This window comes from Pelodiscus sinensis, chromosome 24 (genome assembly GCF_049634645.1).
Source record: "Pelodiscus sinensis isolate JC-2024 chromosome 24, ASM4963464v1, whole genome shotgun sequence".
Lineage (NCBI taxonomy): Eukaryota > Metazoa > Chordata > Testudines > Trionychidae > Pelodiscus > Pelodiscus sinensis.
Window position 1 is genome coordinate 21,944,786 of NC_134734.1, and position 19,227 is coordinate 21,964,012.

At 44.8% G+C, this 19,227-nt stretch overlaps 1 protein-coding gene and 1 non-coding gene across 5 annotated transcripts; both read left to right on the plus strand.

The window, feature by feature from the left end:
• Nucleotides 1-1,380: 1,380 nt before the first annotated feature.
• KHDC4 (KH domain containing 4, pre-mRNA splicing factor) lies at nt 1,381-17,600 on the plus strand. 4 transcript variants are annotated; one of them, XM_075907020.1, is made up of 14 exons: nt 1,381-1,747; nt 3,235-3,475; nt 4,362-4,490; nt 6,303-6,382; nt 6,994-7,046; nt 8,557-8,720; nt 9,045-9,256; nt 9,749-9,809; nt 10,932-10,989; nt 11,344-11,591; nt 12,718-12,879; nt 14,174-14,286; nt 15,089-15,180; nt 16,181-17,600. In XM_075907020.1, the coding sequence occupies exons 1-14, from the start codon at nt 1,611-1,613 to the stop codon at nt 16,378-16,380; spliced, it is 1,950 nt and encodes a 649-aa protein (XP_075763135.1). In that variant the 5' UTR covers nt 1,381-1,610; the 3' UTR covers nt 16,381-17,600. The 4 variants fall into 4 exon arrangements, 3 of the variants coding, with proteins under 3 accessions (XP_075763135.1, XP_075763136.1, XP_075763137.1); XM_075907021.1 differs by having other exon boundaries at nt 4,368-4,490; XR_012897398.1 differs by having other exon boundaries at nt 1,384-1,747; nt 14,202-14,286; nt 16,181-16,238.
• LOC112547293 (small Cajal body-specific RNA 4) lies at nt 8,822-8,949 on the plus strand. The gene has a single exon (XR_003091026.1).
• Nucleotides 17,601-19,227: the final 1,627 nt, after the last annotated feature.

Sequence of the window (19,227 nt, forward strand, 5' to 3'; positions counted from 1 at the left end):
CTCCCTCCTCACTGACCAGTGGGCCTACCCTCTCCTTGGTCTTCCTCTTGCTTCTAAGGGTATGTCTACACTACCACCCTAGTTCGAACTAGAGTGGTTAATGTAGGCAACCGAAGTTGCAAATGAAGCCCGGGATTTAAATATCCTGGGCTTCATTTGCATCTTGCTGGGTGCCACCATTTTTAAAGCCCCGGTAGTTCGGACTCCGTGCCCGCGGCTACACGTGGCACGGAGTAGGTAGTTCGGATTAGGCTCTCTAATCCGAACTACCGTTACTCCTCGTGGTCGCACCCAGTCACAGATGCTGCACCTCTGCTTTTTAAATGTATTAACAGTCTGCCAGCTTGACACTGGTCAATGCCAGGTGCCCCAGAAGGAATGAACAGAACAGGGAATCATAAAGTGATACATCCCCTGCCATCCATTCCCAGCCTCTGACAGACAGAGGCTAGGGACACCATTCCTGCCCATCCTGCCTAATAAGCACTGATGCACCTAACCCTAACCCTATCCAGTTCTTTTTAGAACCCTGTTAAAGTCCTGGTCTTCACAACATCCTCTGGCAAGGAGTTCCACATGTGTGCTGCATGAAGAAATACTTTTGCTTGTTTTAAACCTGCTACCTATTAACTAAATTTGGTGACCCCTAGTAGTTACATTATGGGAACTAGAAAATAACTTTTCCTTATTCACTTTCTCCACACCAGTCATGATTTTATAGTCCTCTCTCATATCTGTGCCCTCTCTCATATCGCCTCTTTTCTAAGCTGTAAAGTCCCAGTCTTTTTAATCTCTCGTCACATGGGACCCGTTCCAAACGTTTAATCATTTTTGTTGCCCTTTTCCGAACCTTTTCCAATGCCAACATAGCTTTTTTGAGATGAGGTGGCCACACCTCGATGCAGTATTCAAGAAGTGGGCGTACCATGGGTTTATACAGAGGCAATAAGATATTTTCTGTCTTATTCTCGATTCTTTTAAACAATGCCTAAAAATTTGCTTTTTTTGACTGCCGCTGCACACGGGGGGGGGGGGGGTTCAGAGAACTCTCCACCAGGACTCCAGGATCTCTCTTGAGTCGTAGCTACACGAGTATCCTACCTAGAGTGGGGGTTATTTTTCCCAATGTGCATCACTTTACACAGATCCACATTAAATTTCATTTCCCATTTTGTCATCCCCCCCCCCATCTCCTCCGTCTGGCCCCACCCCCGGGCGCGCGCTGCACAATTCATCCTCTTCCGGTCCCCTGCTCGCCCCGCGCTCTGTGACGCCCCTGGCGGCCCCTCGCGCTCCGACAGGCCGGAAGCGGGTTTGCCAGGGGAGGCTGCGGGCCACTAAGTCACCCGAGGACCGCGACCGGAAGTGCCTAGGTAAACCCGCGCGACAAGGAGCGGTCCGTCAACCCATCGCGTCCTGCCGGGAACCGTGACCGGAAGTGCCTCAGTACGCCGGTCACCCGCTCTACTGGCAGCACAGCGGGGAGCGGAACGGCCACCAGCCACGTCCCCTTGGGGCCTGTGAGCGGAAGCTGCCGTGCTAGCGGGTCCGTCTGGGGCAGAGCTCCTGCGGAATCGGGCACCGGAAGTCGTCGGCACCTTGCGGTCACTATGACGACGGCCGGAAGGGCGTCAGTTGGCTCGGGGCTGGCGGAAATGACGAAGGGTGTGGAGCGCTGGTGGCCGAGCCGGGTCGGAGCCATGTCAGCGGGGAGCGCAGGCCAGCGGGACTCCGGGGCCGCAGGCGGGTGAGGCGGGACCCGAGAGACCGGCTCTGGTCGGAGGGTGGGAGTCGTAGGAGGGTGGGGCTGCGGGGGCTCGGCGCTGGCGGTTGGTGGGGTGCTGGAAGCAGTGGGGGGTCGAGGCAATAGGGGGCTGGTTCCTGGGGGTGGGGGGCGGTTGGAAGCAGTTGGGGCCGGGTGCTGCAGGCTGGGGGTGTTGGAGGCAGTCGGGGGGGTCTGGGCACTGCAGGCTGGGGGTGTTGGAGGCAGTCGGGGGGGTCTGGCACTGCAGGCTGGGGGTGTTGGAGGCAGTCGGGGGGGTCTGGGCACTGCAGGCTGGGGGTGTTGGAGGCTGTCGGGGGGGTCTGGGCACTGCAGGCTGGGGGTGTTGGAGGCAGTCGGGGGGGTCTGGCACTGCAGGCTGGGGGTGTTGGAGGCAGTCGGGGGGGTCTGGCACTGCAGGCTGGGGGTGTTAGAGGCAGTCGGGGGGGTCTGGGCACTGCAGGCTGGGGGTGTTGGAGGCAGTCGGGGGGGTCTGGGCACTGCAGGCTGGGGGTGTTGGAGGCAGTCGGGGGGGTCTGGGCACTGCAGGCTGGGGGTGTTGGAGGCAGTCGGGGGGGTCTGGGCACTGCAGGCTGGGGGTGTTGGAGGCAGTCGGGGGGGTCTGGGCACTGCAGGCTGGGGGTGTTGGAGGCTGTCGGGGGGGTCTGGGCACTGCAGGCTGGGGGTGTTGGAGGCAGTCGGGGGGGTCTGGGCACTGCAGGCTGGGGGTGTTGGAGGCTGTCGGGGGGGTCTGGGCACTGCAGGCTGGGGGTGTTGGAGGCTGTCGGGGGGGACTGGGCACTGCAGGCTGGGGGTGTTGGAGGCTGTCGGGGGGGTCTGGGCACTGCAGGCTGGGGGTGTTGGAGGCTGTCGGGGGGGTCTGGGCACTGCAGGCTGGGGGTGTTGGAGGCAGTCGGGGGGGTCTGGGCACTGCAGGCTGGGGGTGTTGGAGGCAGTCGGGGGGGTCTGGGCACTGCAGGCTGGGGGTGTTGGAGGCAGTCGGGGGGGTCTGGGCACTGCAGGCTGGGGGTGTTGGAGGCGGTCGGGGGGGTCTGGCACTGCAGGCTGGGGGTGTTGGAGGCGGTCGGGGGGGTCTGGGCACTGCAGGCTGGGGGTGTTGGAGGCAGTCGGGGGGGACTGGGCACTGCAGGCTGGGGGTGTTGGAGGCGGTCGGGGGGGTCTGGCACTGCAGGCTGGGGGTGTTGGAGGCAGTCGGGGGGGTCTGGGCACTGCAGGCTGGGGGTGTTGGAGGCAGTCGGGGGGGTCTGGGCACTGCAGGCTGGGGGTGTTGGAGGCAGTCGGGGGGGTCTGGGCACTGCAGGCTGGGGGTGTTGGAGGCAGTCGGGGGGGTCTGGGCACTGCAGGCTGGGGGTGTTGGAGGCAGTCGGGGGGGTCTGGGCACTGCAGGCTGGGGGTGGCTTTGAAGATTTGGGCTAGTGGGGGCTTTGGGTTGACCATGTTTTGTTCCTCAGGCGCCGCAGTAAATGGGACCAGCCTGGTCCATCTCCTGCTGTTTTCATTCTCCCTGGTACATCCCCAATGCCAGGCCGCCCCTTCCCAAGCAGCGCTGATGGCGTCTCTGCTGTGGCAGGTTCCGAGAGCTCTGCGGCCCCCTCTGGGGCTTTGGATGCAGCTGCTGCGGTGGCTGCAAAAATCAATGCAATGCTCATGGCTAAAGGAAAACTGAAACCCACAGCAAACACAACAGACAAGGTGAGGGAGGGGCAGTGGTGACAGCTACCTCTTTTTATGTCAGCAGTCGTACAATGGCTGTACTTTGCAACTAGGTGGGCCAAGTGTTGAGGGGCTGAGGATGAAGTCGAGCCCAGTGAAATGCAAAAGATTTCACATGATTTCTGACATATTCAAAAACAGTATGTGTTTTTTATAAATGTAAAGGGGTTTAAATATTATGAAAAAATAATATTGAACAGGAAGCTCTGATGAGAAGATTCAATAGAAGTGTCCAACTTTGTATTCAGAAAGCATTAGAAACTGAGGTGCTGCAGTTATGGGAAAATTAGTTCTACAATTCTAAGGAAGAAAATATAGCTTCATTTAATGTTGTTTTGAACATATAGCCTCTTCAAAATACTTTATGCATATTAATTCTTCAATCCTATAAAAACAACAACACAATTCATCCTCTTCCGGGATGACTTTAAGCTTTAATAAGTAATTTTTTAAGCCCACTCTGCTCACATGGTTAAAGTTAGCCATGTATTCAGTGAATTGAAGCAAATAGAAATTATATCTTGTCCAAAGTCTCAAAGGAATCCAGTTCCTTTGCCACCAAGACCTTCCTTTCTGAATTTCTCTGTAAAATGAAAATAACAGCCATCCCAGATAAGTGTTGTGAAGGATTAATCAGATGGTATTTATACTGAGTATTTGAATATGTGAAGAGGTAGGTAAGTAATGAATACTAGATATAGTTAATTTATTTTATTGTTAGTAAAGCAAATGAGTTCAGGGATCGAGAGGGGATATAGAAAGGTAAAATAGTTACTTGTGTTAAGGGACCATTCTGCTCAATTTGTCCTATTATAGAGTACAAATAAGTATTGCCCTGTATCAGTTTTGTAATGATCTGTTGAAGCTACAGGCCCCAGGGAAAGGTCCAGCTACAAGCAAAAGTAAAGATGACCTGGTAGTAGCAGAAGTGGAAATCAATGACGTACCCCTCACATGCAGAAACCTGTTGACAAGAGGACAAACTCAGGATGAGGTGCGTGAAGAAGTGGTGTCTAAGTCTTAGATTTTCAACTGTTTTTAAAGTTTAAAAAGATTCATGGTCATCACTGCCGGGCAGATTCCTAGCAAAAGTGTTTGGCTTGTGGATAGGGAGAGAGTAAGGGGCAGTAATCACTTTGTAATTTACTGGCCATAGTGATTAGATTCTGAATGTGAAACTATGCAATATAATAGTGAAATATGTGACTGCTTGTGAAAATATTCAAAATAATTTACATAGAGATGATATGCTGAGCCATGGTAGAGCTTATGACTAGAACAATATTCAGCTCTCCCTCGAGTTAGCTTTAATATTCCAATTTGAGGATTCATGTTGTTAGAGGTGAACAACTGCATTAGATCTTGTATTTCCTAGGGACCAATGAACTCAGTCTTGCTTATGGTGTTAAAATTTGGGATGTTAGCATGTAATCATTTACACAATTAACAGATAAGCCCAGGTTTATTGGTTAATCCTAACAAATACACACACTCTCCCCCCTTGATGCCTCTATATAAGAGCTGGTGCTGGGGGGAGCTGGATTAAAAGCCAGCTCCTCATGAGCACTGTCCCCTGTGGAGCTGCATGCCCCCTGCACTGCTGCCTCTAATAGAGGCAGCAGCGTGTGGCTTGGGGCAGGTGGGAGCCAGCTTTTCATGTCTGCCAACTTTTAAGCTGGTTCCCAGTGTGTACTGGCTCCTGCAGAGCTGCCTGTTCCTCCCCTCCCGGTGCTGTTGCCTCTGATACAGAGGCAGTAGCATGATGGGGGACGGTTACACTGTTACACAAATACACGATTGTTAACATCCCTAGTTAAAATAGAAGTGCCATCTGTTCCACATGGTCTTATTTATGTTGGGTATGACTTTGATTACTCACATAGCTGGAACATTTGTAAATGCATTGATTTTTTTTTTCCTGACCTTTCCTTCTCTTGCCTATAGAGGCAACATGTCTGTGCAGTCTTTGAAGGAATATAGGAATTGCCGTACTGGATCAGACTACTGGTCCATCTATTCTAGATTTTGGCTGTAACCAGTATCAGATGTTTCAAATGAAGGTGTTAAACAAAGCGAAATAAACTACTAATGAAAGAAGTGTCTTGCTAAACCAGAAGATTTGTAGTCCTTTTTTTTTTTTAATTTAAAGAAACCTGTAATATGGTATCACAAACAAACAAAATCCCCCTTTTTGGGTTTAAATATGTTCTTTCAGTATAATGTTATTGTATAATTAAAGGTGACCTGAAGTTTGATCAGTTTAATTTTTGCTGATGATCTGGTCCCCATTTTAGTTACCACTTATTTCATTACTAAGACCCTAATTAAATTTGCAAAATTGTGGATCCTGCAATATTTGAGTGTACACCATAATTTTGTCAGCCACTCAGGGCTCCCCTATCAGCTCCATGCATTAATGACTTTAAACTAGTTGCAGCAAAATGTCAGGTTATTAAAACAAAAACAAAAAATAGCAGGCATAACAATACTTCAGTGAAAAAAACAACAAATGGTCTGGTAGCACTTTATAGACTAATAAAACATGTAGATGGTATCATGAGCTTTTGAGGGCACATCCCACGTCTTCAGATGACCAGAGTTCATACTTGAGTGTTTATAGTATTCCAGCAAATTTTTTTAAATGCAGCTCTTTTCTGGCTTTCCAAATTACCGCAATTAATAAAAGTCTGTGATGAGTTTTCTGCTATTTTCCATGTCTTTGTAACTGAGCTTCACATATTTGACAGTCATCCTATGACTGAAGTAAATTCTTATGCAGGACAGATTTTTGTTTTCATGTCTACAGATAAGTCGTTTGAGTGGAGCCGCTGTCTCTACTCGAGGGAGGTTCATGACTGTGGAGGAGAAAGCAAAAGTGGGACCTGGGTTTGTAGTTCTTTTAACTTATTTGGCATCACGGTTGAATACTTATATGGATGTACTTAGTTAGCCTCAAAGACTCCCTATTATGTAGAAGGGTAAGTTGGTGGTGTGGTAATTATGGAGATTTTTAATAGGTTAATCATCATCAGGTTGAAATACTGATTGCATATCTAGCTGTGTTTGTGCGGCTTCTCGCACATTAAGGCCCATGATTGGGGCTCTTACATGATGGTGAAACTGACAATGCTTGGGCAATTGAACCAGATGTGTGAAATCCAAAGAGTAAATGTAATGTAATGTAAATGTAATGTAAATTTTTCAAGACCTGGTTTTAATAATCTAGGGAGTGGTCATTCATTCAAATAAGGAACTTCTGAATTTATGTAGACTGTATCACTTTGCATATCAAGGGTCATGAAATTAAAAGGAAAATACATAGTTAAGAAATATTTAGTTATTTACACTTTCTCTCAGAGTTCAGCAGGGGTCATTGATCTTATATTTATTAAGGAAAAGTATGTAGCATTATCAAAAACATAATGGAATTGGGATGAATTCATCACTGGATAGCAATGTCAGTACATTAATAGAATGTTTTGGTTCCCATTTAATAGGGATCGGCCTTTATATCTCCATGTCCAGGGACAGACACGGGAACTAGTTGACAGTAAGTAATATATAGTTTTGTGTCTTGGTTTTTAATAAATTTGATCTATATATTTTATTACAAACTGTAAATTATCTGGGACGCGGTAAAGATAAATCCCTTGTTGGTTGAAAAGTCAGAAATGTCTTCCATTTGCATCCTACAAGTTATCAAACTAAGGCTTTGATGGACCACAAGGTGTGACTTGCTGAGTTCAGGTGTAGCCCCACTGTCAAAAGGAATAAACTGTCATCTGTGCCCAGATGAGATCTAAAGAGAACTGGAATGGCAAGGAGGAGATGGAGAGGCCCTCTCTCTGATCATGTATATTCAAATCTAAGAATACACGCCTACATTTAAGCCACAACAGTGGCACAGCTACAATACTGCTACTGCACCAGTGTAGATGCTGCCTATGCCAACAGGAGGGGTTCTCCCACTGGTAAAGGTAATCCAGCTCCCTGAGGCGGTAGCTGACCTACCTCCTCCAAGCGCTGTCTATACTGGGCGATAGGTGAGCATAGCTGTATCTCTCAGAGATGCAGGTTTGTCACCCCCTTGAGACACACTTTTGCCAGTGTAAGCTCCCAGTGCAGACCAGCCCTTAGTGTTATCATTACAAAAGGTGAGTTTTGAATTAGAGAGGCGAGGCTGCTTAGTGCACCAAGGCCCCTTTTTAAAAAAGCAAAGGAATAAATGAAATCGTTCAGCTTCCCATCTGCTCTTCTTGTCAGTTCACCTTCCCAGTTTATCTCCTTGCATCACTCGTATGCCCACCCCCAACTGGGTAAACCAGTTTGCATCCTTGCCTGTGATGTGCAGATTTGCCAATGGAGACAAATGTCAATTATGTAATTTTTACATAAAATATTTTAAATGACTGCTAATAATGCAGACCGCCCAACTGCATAGATCATTCTAAACTTTAGTAGGGGAAGGAAATCTCTTGTTTCCACTTGCAGTCTGACACAGGGACCCGACTTCTGGTCTAGGACCCCTGTGGGGTTCCAGGCTGGGAATTCTTTTGGCACAGGGGCAGCATAGGTCACCACATCCTGTTCTTTGCAGACCCCATCATACTGAGATGCTGAAATATTGCTGGATCACTAGTGGGGATATTGGGGACTGTGGAGCTCCTCCTTAGGTAGTTGTGAGCTGTAACAGCTGTAGATTAGAACAGCATTTGTGGTCCATGCCAATCCATGGCCAGGACTGAATTCAACTGTTGCAAAGATTGGGTAAAGCTGCCTTTGTTCCTCTAAATTTGCTGGATTTCATCTGGACACCATCTTGCTCCATATCAAGCATAGTTATTCTATGAGTATGCCTTAAAATGCTAGATCACACAGCTTTCACTAATAACGGGGCATTAAGATCAGGCAAACCAGGAACTTAAATATTGTTTACAGCAAGAGCTGGTTTCTGGCTAGGATAGTCCAATGAAAGGAAAGGCTTTAAAACATGAAGAAACCAAAGAGATCCATTTGCTAGCATGCTTTTCCTGAAAGTGGCGTTATGTTCTACCAAACAGGAGCTGTAAATCGAATTAAAGAAATAATTACTAATGGAGTAGTGAAAGCTGCCACTGGTTCCAGTCCAACTTTCAATGGAGCTACAGTTACCGTTTACCACCAGCCAGCTCCTATTGCCCAGCTGTCTCCCGCTGTTGGCCAGAAGCCTCCATTCCAGTCAGGGGTATGTAATGCAGACCTGTGCTTTTTACAGCATTTTAAGCTCCTATTGGAAGATTTACCCATTTATATATTTGTCTTTTTAAAATCTTATTCACTGTGATAACTGGAGGACTAAGAAGGTGGAGTCTGTGAAGCGGGGCTCTGCTGATACCACCCTCCTAGAGAAAAGCAATGGAGAGAGCAGTCTTACTTACAGACGAGCAGAGGACTGACTGTACCATCCAACATTTAAACTTCCTCCTCCAGAAGGAGAATAGTTAACTTTTGCAAATGAGTTGTAAACATTGTATGTGAAATGTTTAGATGTTTCCTGTTATGTCTGCAGATGCATTACGTGCAGGACAAATTGTTTGTTGGTCTGGAACATGCTGTACCTACGTTTAATGTGAAGGAAAAGGTGGAAGGGCCTGGATGCTCCTACTTACAACACATTCAAATTGAGACTGGTGCCAAGGTCTTTCTTCGTGGGAAGGGCTCGGGCTGCATAGAACCAGCGTCCGGGAGAGAAGCCTTTGAACCTATGTATATCTATATAAGGTATGGTAATTTTAAGAATCCGTGCAATTATAGTTATTGTGGATGTTATTTCAGGTGATGCTGAAAGTATAGCATCTTCATCTGACAGCTGAGGAAACTTGAATGAAACAGTTTAATCTTTCCTGCGTTGCACAAGAACATGGTACAGCATAGTTCTGGTTGGACTTGTTTGGAAAGAGATATTACGCACCTATTTAAATCTTTCATAAAACACTGCTCTGTCTGTAGATTCTAAGCATCTTCTAATAGTTACTGAACAAAACACTTGATGGACAGGAAGAATGTAGAGTGTTGAGTAGATAGGGCAGTTGATCACCTGCATGAGGGGAAAGGAGAAAAGACCTGGTACTGTGCTACTAAGGGAGGGAAATAAAAAGGAAGAAGCACCCAAGTCTAGTTATAAAATTCATAAAAGAGCAAGACTGCTAATGCACTTTATGTTCCTGACTCTTTTTTTTTTTTTTTTTTTTTTTTTTTTTTTTTTTTTTTCAGTCATCCAAAACCAGAAGGTCTGGCAGCTGCCAAAAAACTGTGTGAAAATCTACTGCAAACAGTAAGTGACTTTTCATGGTAATCTATTCACAAACATGAGATTTCAAGAGTCCATTTTAGCTGTGCTGTGCCTCAGTTGTATGTATTGCTTCCATTATGCTCTTAGCAAAAGTTTTCATAAGCTTTGGCATGTTGCTGGTGGTATATTTCTAGGAAACAACTGGCTTTGAACAGCAGCATGTGGAGGGGTGGGGGAGCTGGAGCCCAGCACACCCCCACCCAGTAATCTGCAAGAGATGCAGAACTCCTGCTCCTAGGGTGCAGCAAGGAGAGCACGAGAGCTCTCCTCTCCCCACTGCAGCCCTGCCAAAGAACGGAAGTCCGCCTGCCCCATGTGCTCTCCACTGCAGCCCTGGGGAAGAGGAGCTGCCTTGCTCTTAGCACTGCAGCCCAGGAGCAGAAGTTCTGCGGAGGAGTTTGCTCTCCTACTCCCCTGCCACAGGAGTTCTGTATCCGGCACTACTACCTTCCCCTGAAAAAGGGATCTATTTAAATTCCTGCACACACCCCTGGGGGTGATACTATTTTCAGAACAGACTTGCAGTAAGGACTTGAATATATGCAAACAACTTGAGCAGCCGCAGAAAACTAAATTAATCAGGGTGTGTGCCACCTACAGAGGCCCTACTGTTTCTTATTGTGCTTGTGCTCCTACAGAGAAACAGTTGGTTGCAATGTAACAATTTTTTCAATGCTAACTGATATCTTGCTCAGATTCAGATGTATGTAGAATCCATCCCTTACTTCTTCCTCTGTTGTGTTGTTAGGATATAGTAGTTCAATCTCATGTGCCAAATTCTTCCTTGTTCTATCAGAGCTTAAATATGGGCTCCTCATGGTCGTTTGGACATTCTAAAATGCATTTCTATGGATACTTGAGACAGTTTAGATAAAACATTAATGACTCCAACAATACATATCTGATCAAAATCTGTCATACTAACACCATGCTGGTGACTTAGCTTTGTCCTTTTCCCTTTATTGCTCGGATCATTAACGTTACTCTGCTTTTGGTAGAGCCAGGGCCACATTATGTAATAAGAAACATTCTTCCTGCAAAGTAGCTAATCTGACAGCATTTGTGGTATACATTTATTTGCTAATCTAGTCATATCCTTTAAAGGTTCATGCTGAATACTCCCGATTTGTGAATCAAATAACCACTGCAGTACCTTTAGCAGGTATGTGTTAACATCTTTGTAGTTTGTAAGTTACATTGTTTCTGTGAGTAATATTTACACTTACATCTGTATCAGTCCAATGGTATTGGGCAACAGTCTGGTTTTTCCATGTTAATTTTCATAGAATCATAGAGTACTAGACTTGGAAGGGACCTTGAAAGGTCATCAAGTCCAGTCCCCTGCCAAATACTGCCGAAAATCTGAAAATCTTTCCCCTCATTAATCTTCAGTGAACACCTCCCCCCGCCCACCTCGTTCCCCTCCTTTACCTTTCCTTGTCAGTGAAATGGATTTTTGTAGATTCTGCAGCTGGTTTAGAAGTAATGGCTTTTATTTTTTTTTCTCTTCCACCAGGTTTCACACAACCTGCTGCTATAAATAGTCTACCTCCTCAGCCATCATACTACCCAGCCAATGGTTACCAGTCTGGCTACCCTGTTCCTCCTCCTCAGCAGCCAGTTCAACCTCCGTATGGAGTACCAGGCATTGTACCACCAGCAGTGCCACTGGCACCCGGAGTGTTAACAATACCCCCTGGAGTACCACCTGTGCCCACACAGTATCCAATTTCACAAGTGCAACCTCCAGCTAGCACTGGCCAGGTAAGGAAAGGGATGGGTAACTTGGCCTAGAGTTCTCAGCTAACAAGTTTCTGCGTCTGCTAACAGAAATCAGACTCAAAACTGCTTCTTTTAGATATGCTTGTATAATACTTCTGCTATTTTATTGGATCTCTTCAAGTCAGGTACTGCTACAATCACCTAAGTAAGAGATGACAACTCCATTTATAACGTGTATCCATTAGTTGAATTCCTTTTATCTGTGTTAATGTTAAAAGTAATTTTAATTGCCACGGGCATTATCATAAACTGCACTACAGTTACACTAGTAGAGCAAGTTTGACTTACGCATGTTAGACTGTGGGGAGGTTTTTTTGGTAAATGTGTAACCACTGGAATTTTCAGTGGTTTTACATTTACACATGAAGGGAGAGGGGTGAGGCAGCGCCGTAAGCAGATACGTGTGAGGATCTGGCTTAAAAGCTGGCTTCCCACCTGCCTCCCACACTGTTGCCTCTATCAGAAGCGGCAGAAGCACAGGGTGGGGGAATCTTGTGTGTAATCGTGAAAGTTAACCGATGAGCCCAGGCTCATCAATTAACCGTTTAAACATGTACACCAGGGTGGGCAAGATACAGTCCACCAAGCAGTTTGATCTGGGCTGCCCTGCCGCGCCCCAGGCCAATTGAGACAGCAGCTGTTCAGAAGGGCTGGTGGTTCCCTCTGGGCACCATGTGTCCCAGGCAGGGTAGGGTGGGGAGGAACCTCCCATGGTCTCCCACAGGGGAGCACGCGAAATCTCCACTCCCACCCGCATGTTACCTACAGGGAGCTGCCACTTCCGCCTAAGCCTCAGCCCCTTCTAGGGCTGGCCTGCAACCACTACCAACATTGGTGAAGTGGCCCCCCGCTACAAAAATTATTGCCCACCCCTGGTGTACACTGATACATACCTAGTTTGAATAGCTATAAATAGCAATCACTTTAAGACAGCATTCCACAACTTTGCTGCTTAATGGGTATTTAAACTCGCTAATACAATTTTTAAATTATTTGCCTTTTTAGCACTCGCACTCAGTGAAGTGTATTTTATTTCATTATGTAAACTTTAATCCGTTTAAACTGTTACAGATTTTTACATGCTATTTTTTTTATTTTGTGTCACTAGAGTCCACTGAGTGGCCCTTTTCTTCCTTCTGCCCCGGTAAAAACAGCCTTGCCAACTGCTACACCACCACAAGTCCAACCCCAGCCCCAGGGCCAGGGCCAAAAGAGACGCTTCACTGAGGAGCTACCAGATGAGAGAGAGTCAGGACTGCTGGGATACCAGGTGGAATAAAATAAGCAATTTTAGTACCTGCCCCCAGTTCTCTTCCCTACCAAGAAACTTTGCTGTAAATTAATCATTCTTAAAGTAGTTTGAGTTGTTTCATGACAGTCATCCAACACCTTTAGGAGATGCTAGTGAACTTTTAAATAGAATTTTAAATTTAATTGTGAGCGATGAAGATGAGATTTCACACTTTTGACCAGATGCAAATGGTGTATCTAGCGCCTCCCATTTCTTTCGGGTAAAAAATTTCTTTCCTTTTTGGTCTTCCATAATGAAAAGCCGTGTTGCTTTTTTTTGTGAGACAAAGTGTATTGTTTGCTTCCAGAGTCTTCTATTCAGGTTTCTGGCAGTTTTAGTGGTTAGGAAGATTACAGTAAGACAAGACTTAGGTTTTCTTTTATTTGAGATCACATGAGACATAGTTATGAGAGAGAGATTGTATCCCATACAAACAGCCATATTTAATTTCATAAAGATATAATATAATTTACAGCTTCTACCCAGACATTTCTGTGTGTTAAGAGAAGTTTCCACCATGGAAAAGTGCCTTCTCATACCTGAAGTATTTTTCTGAATCCAAATTGCCCTTGGTAAAATTTAACCAAACTTGCATTTAAAATCCTTTAAAAAGCTATTCAGGATCAGAATCTCCAATGGCAGGTATCTTTGCACCCACAAATGGATGCAAGGTGAACATTGGTGTTTCATTATAGCATTCTGTTCTAGCCTATAAAGGAAGTAGATAGTTGTCTGACCGTTTTAATGGTCATACAATCGCACATTATGGTGAAGATAGGCTAGATATGATGTAAGGCCTCTTCTGCCTCAGCCATTGGGCCCATATTTTTAAAAATATTTATGCATTGCCATGCTCAGCATAGCAATGTCTAACTTGGTTTGGGAGCCTACATTTCATTTTCCAAAGGGATTAAAACACTTAAGAGTTGGAATATCTTTAAAAATCTGGGCCTTAGATACTGTGGTTATGGATGCTATACAAAAGTCTTTGTGACAGTTCATAGGTGTTTATAAACAAAAGTTACCTTGTTCAGGATTCATTAGGGAAAAGCATTTTTAATAACTATGCTAGAGAGCAATAAATATTTCTTGATCTTTTATCTTACGTATAGTGCAATCGTGAATATTAGACCCAGAAAATTGAAAATATTAACCCCAGTCTATAGTTGGCAATATACTTCGAAAGGTTGGGCTTCCTGACATTTTCATTAAGGAGTTGTAACTTATATCATAGTTGTAGATTTGCTAATGCCATGTGTTTTTCTGCTCATAGCATGGACCCATTCATATGACTAATTTAGGTACAGGCTTCTCCAGTCAGAGTGAAATCGATGAGGCAGGATCGAAGCCCGCAAGTTCCTCAGGAAAGGAGAGAGAGAGGGACAGGTAAATGTTGTGTTTAACTAAAGTATGATTAGATTTAGTCATATGTTAATTCTAAAGAAAAGCTGAACTTCTAAAACAAAGTTTTTCAACTGGAGGGCTCTGATCCTCACACGGGCCACAAAAGCTAATCAGAAAGGTTGTAAGGGATTGAAAATGTTCTTTTAATCTAAAGAAGATTTTTGGTTCCCATTCCCTGCACACCTTTACCTTTTCTCTTGTCAGCCTTCTGAAACTCTCACAAATTATGTAGGCTTCTCACTGAGTTGTTTAGTAAATATGAAAGCGCAGCAATTTTTTTTTTAATTCAAATAAGGAATCGCCTATTAAAAGAGTTGCGAAATTTTCTAAATCTTATTGAGGTCATGACTATTGGTAAAGTTTTAAACTCAAATCTACTTGATGGGAATTCATAAGACAGTGTTAAACTGTTGGGTACGTCTAGACTGTGGGGCTATTTCGGGATACCTCCAGTATCCTGAAATAGCAACACCGCTTCTTTTAAATATACCCATTATTTCAAATAATGGGTGTGCTATTTTGGCATCTGTGTAACTCTCATTGCACGAGGCTTAAGGAATGTACAGTTGAAATAAGAGACGCAATTTCGAGTTTAGGGTGCTGTGTAGATAAACCCTTTCTGGTAGATCTTTAGCAAGATGTTAGAATTTACTCCAATCTCATGTTGTCTAATTTTACACCTTCTCTTTCTCCTTTAAATCCCTATCCCACTACTTTATGTTGCTTAGTCAATAAATTTAAAAATACTATATTATTTAATTTAATAATATTTTTATTAATACAGGCAGTTGATGCCTCCACCAGCCTTTCCAGTGACCGGAATGAAAACAGAATCCGAAGAAAGAAATGGATCGGGGTCCTTATTGGGCAACCACGGTGAGCATAATAAACCAAATAAATGTATATGCAAAAGCAAGTTTAAACTTGCAATGTACAATCTGATGTTGACTTTGGCAAATACTGAATTGTCCAAACAATTCTGGGCTGTCCTTTGGATTGCAGCTTTAAGTGAGAGGATGGTCATGTTCCGTAGGCTTTAAACCCATGCATTTCTTGATTTGAACAGTCAATGCATGAATTTTTGAGTGATAGAAAAGCCCCAGTAATATGTTTAACTCCATTTTTTGAAAGAAAGAAGAAGGTCTCTGTTTTTATTTTTTAATTTTGATAATCAGCCCACTCACAGCTCCATAAGAATTGCTGTATAGCACACTTATATATCAGAGTTTTATATTGCATCAGGTTTAAATTGTGTAGTTCTGTACATTAGGCTAGTTGTTAATGTAAGCCATGTATCTAGAAGACCTTCTCCCTAAGTGGTACACAACTGATAGATATCATTGGATTCCATCTTTTCATACAGTTCAGTAGCATCAAATATTTGCGACTTGAGAAAACATTTAAATTCTTGTACTTGTTCATGCCCTTGCAAGTTGCACATTTTCGTGTATCCAAGAGCCGCAGAGACAGTATATTAGCTTAACCTCAGTTTTTCTCCGGTATTGGTGACAGAGTTTGCCATTATATTTGACCTCTTATGATTAAATTTGGACTTTTCTTTACATATTTATCTCTTAACGGTGAAATTGAGTCACTTTAACTCATTTGCTAACTTGACCTTTTTTTTTTTTTTCTTTTTGTGTTTCTTTTTTTCTTTCTCTGCTTTCTTACATGGTTCTGATGGATCACATATGCCGTTGCTGCTGCTATTTCGTGTGACCGCCAACCTTGGGTGACCATTGACCCTGTGACCTCAAAATGGTGTCCAACTAACGATTTATAATTAACATCTCTTTTTATTAATTAACTTGTCTGGGGTATTTTTATCTTTTTTTCCTTCTCTGGGGCGGGGAGATGTTTTTTTCTTTCCCTTTAGATCATTCAGCTAAGAAGATGAAAACTGCTGAGAAGGGGTTTGGATTAGTGTCTTATACTGGAGATTCATCTGATGAAGAAGAGGAACATGGTGGCCATAAAAATGCAAGTAATTTTTCGCAGGGATGGAGTTTGGGATACCAGTATCCTTCCTCACAACAACGAGCTAAACAACAGATGCCATTTTGGATGGCACCATAGAAGCTACAGAACAGTTTTGTATCCTCAGTTACACCTTTTTTCTCTAGCAATAATGCATGTATATTACAAAAGGAACTTTGCAAATGTACATTGTTTTTACCTTTGCAGAAACTGCTAAAGGTGCACTATTCCCTTTGGAAAGGGGTTCTATTATATTTTTACAATCCATATTTCTGCTGTGAATTTGTCATCTATGAAAAGTTATTTGAAATCACAAACTTGGTGCAGCACGGACTTTTTATACAGTGAGGGAATGTGCTCGCAGAACGAGAACAGGGAAGTAGGTCTCTTCCCCTGCATTTGCTATGTATCCTGTATAGTTTCAGAAATGGAGATAGCCGGCCAGGTTGACTTCAATACAAATTTTGCATTTGTATTTTAAGTAATTTTCCTTCTGTCAATGTGTTTTGAGTCTGGTGACAAAAGATGTCCTTGGTGTTTGGACTTTCACTGGAGAAAGCAACATCTGTGCATTACACACTTAATTTTAAGATCATGTTTCCTTAAATTCCTAATTTTATTTACTTTAAGCATATCCCATGTATGGTGTCCCCCCCTTTAATTCCAAAATGCAATTTCAGTAACTCAAAACAACTTTTGGTTCGTGGCAAATTTCTTGGAAGGCGGGGGTTGTAGGGTTTTTTCCTCACAATTTTCTATTTTGGATGGATCTGATTTGTTATTAATACTTGGACATATTTGGTATGTCAGTGGTGTGTTCACACTTACCTTCTTCAGCTGGTCTATGTGATACTACTTGTTATGTTGGTGTCATTAATTTTCTAGCCTGATTCCACCAGTTTTGTTTAATGACTATTTAATATAGCATCCTGGTTTGTGTGTCTCCAAAGACCTGATTGCAAGCTCTGCTATTACACTGAAGCACAGAAGCAGAACCTCTGAATAAATTGTGGATTGTTTACAGTGACTGGGAACTGCAACACAGCCTTTCTTAGCATGGCAAGCTGTTGCCAAAAGATTTACTCTTTTGTATTGATAACATTGATGTGTGAAGCCACCAATGTGTGGTGGGACACAATGTACATGGAGGTGCGGGTTTGCATTTGAAACATGAGTAATAGTTTGAAGTATTGTAATAAGTACACATTTTGACTACCGTGCAAACTGGCTGGCTTTGTATAAACTTATTCTCTGGTTTCCTACATGTTGTAAATAATTATAGAAACATAATTTCCTTATAAATAAATGTACAAATATTCTTTTTGCTTCCATCTTTTTTTCTTTAGTTCTATCAGGTTGCTTTCTTGAGTACAAGCCAGTGCATGTTGGGTGGAAATGGTGACAACCTCTGTCTCCAACTTGGTGTTTTAACAAATATAGGACTTGATGAAATATACTTACTCATTAATAAAAGCCATTATTATAGTATTTAAAACCTATTAAATCATTTTTAACGGGACACATTTTGTTCTGTTCTATTTAGGTTCTTGTGCTATTCCCTCATTGCAATATCTGAGCTCTTTTCAGTAGTGCACCCACTTCTGTCTTGTGGTTTCCTTCTCTCTCGTCCTCTGTACGGGGCAGAACGGTGCATGCAATGCAGTACTTTGGTTTGGCAGGGGGATAATTGTTGGGTTTGATTGTGTTCATATAGTTGAACTTGCTATGCTTATAGTAACATATCTCCAACTTTTAAAACTACTCTTTTATGCTATACATTAATTTTAATAAGCCCCAGTCCTTCAAATTCAATGACTCCTCCTGAGGCACTTTAAAAACTAACAGACTTATTTGGGCACAAGCTTTTGGGGGCTTTTGCCCAGGACAACTTAAAACCAAATAAATCTGTTAGTCCGTAAGGTGGCCCAAGACTCCTCACTTTTGTGGGCATCGACTAACATCGCTTCCCTCTGACTTGGCGCTTGAGGGGCCTTCCTGACTTCAATTTCACTGGCACTAGAGCCTGGGCTCGAACAGTTCTTCAGTCTTTTGAAAGTTGCCCCTCCCCATGTTTACATGCTGCTCCTGAGGGCAAGCGAGCGGGAAGACTCCCAGCTGTTCCTTTTGCCTGGCGGCGGGTTCGCATCCCTCTGCAGAATGAATTGTCTGGGCTGAGACACTGGCGAAGAGGCACCAGCAGAACACAGAGCGAGCTGGGGGCCCTGCGAAGCAGCTGGGCAGCACGGGCCTCTCTGCCTCGCCCTTGCCCACGCGCCCCGGGCCCACTGGAGAGCAGCAATGAAGGGGTTGAGCTGGGGGGGGAGGGGAAGGGGCTTGGGCTATGGCAAGGAGGGCAGCTGAGCTGGGGTCAGAGTGGGGGTTGGGCTGAGGTGGGGGGGAAGGGAAGCGGGTTGAGCTGAGGTAAGGGGGGAGGGGAAAGGGGTTGGGCTGAGGTGGGGGGGGAAGGGAAGCGGGTTGAGCTGAGGTAAGGGGGGAGGGGAAAGGGGTTGGGCTGAGGTGGGGGGGAGGGGAAGCGGGTTGAGCTGAGGTAAGGGGGGAGGGGAAAGGGGTTGGGCCGAGGTGGGGGGAGGGGAAGCGGGTTGAGCTGAGGTAAGGGGGGAGGGGAAAGGGGTTGGGCCGAGGTGGGGGGAGGGGAAGCGGGTTGAGCTGAGGTAAGGGGGGAGGGGAAAGGGGTTGGGCTGAGGTGGGGGGGGAAGGGAAGCGGGTTGAGCTGACGTAAGGGGGGAGGGGAAAGGGGTTGGGCTGAGGTGGGGGGGGAAGGGAAGCGGGTTGAGCTGAGGTAAGGGGGGAGGGGAAAGGGGTTGGGCCGAGGTGGGGGGAGGGGAAGCGGGTTGAGCTGAGGTAAGGGGGGGAGGGGAAAGGGGCTGAGCTGAGGTAAGGGGGGGAGGGGAAGTGGGTTGGGCTGAGGTGGGGGGAGGGGAAAGG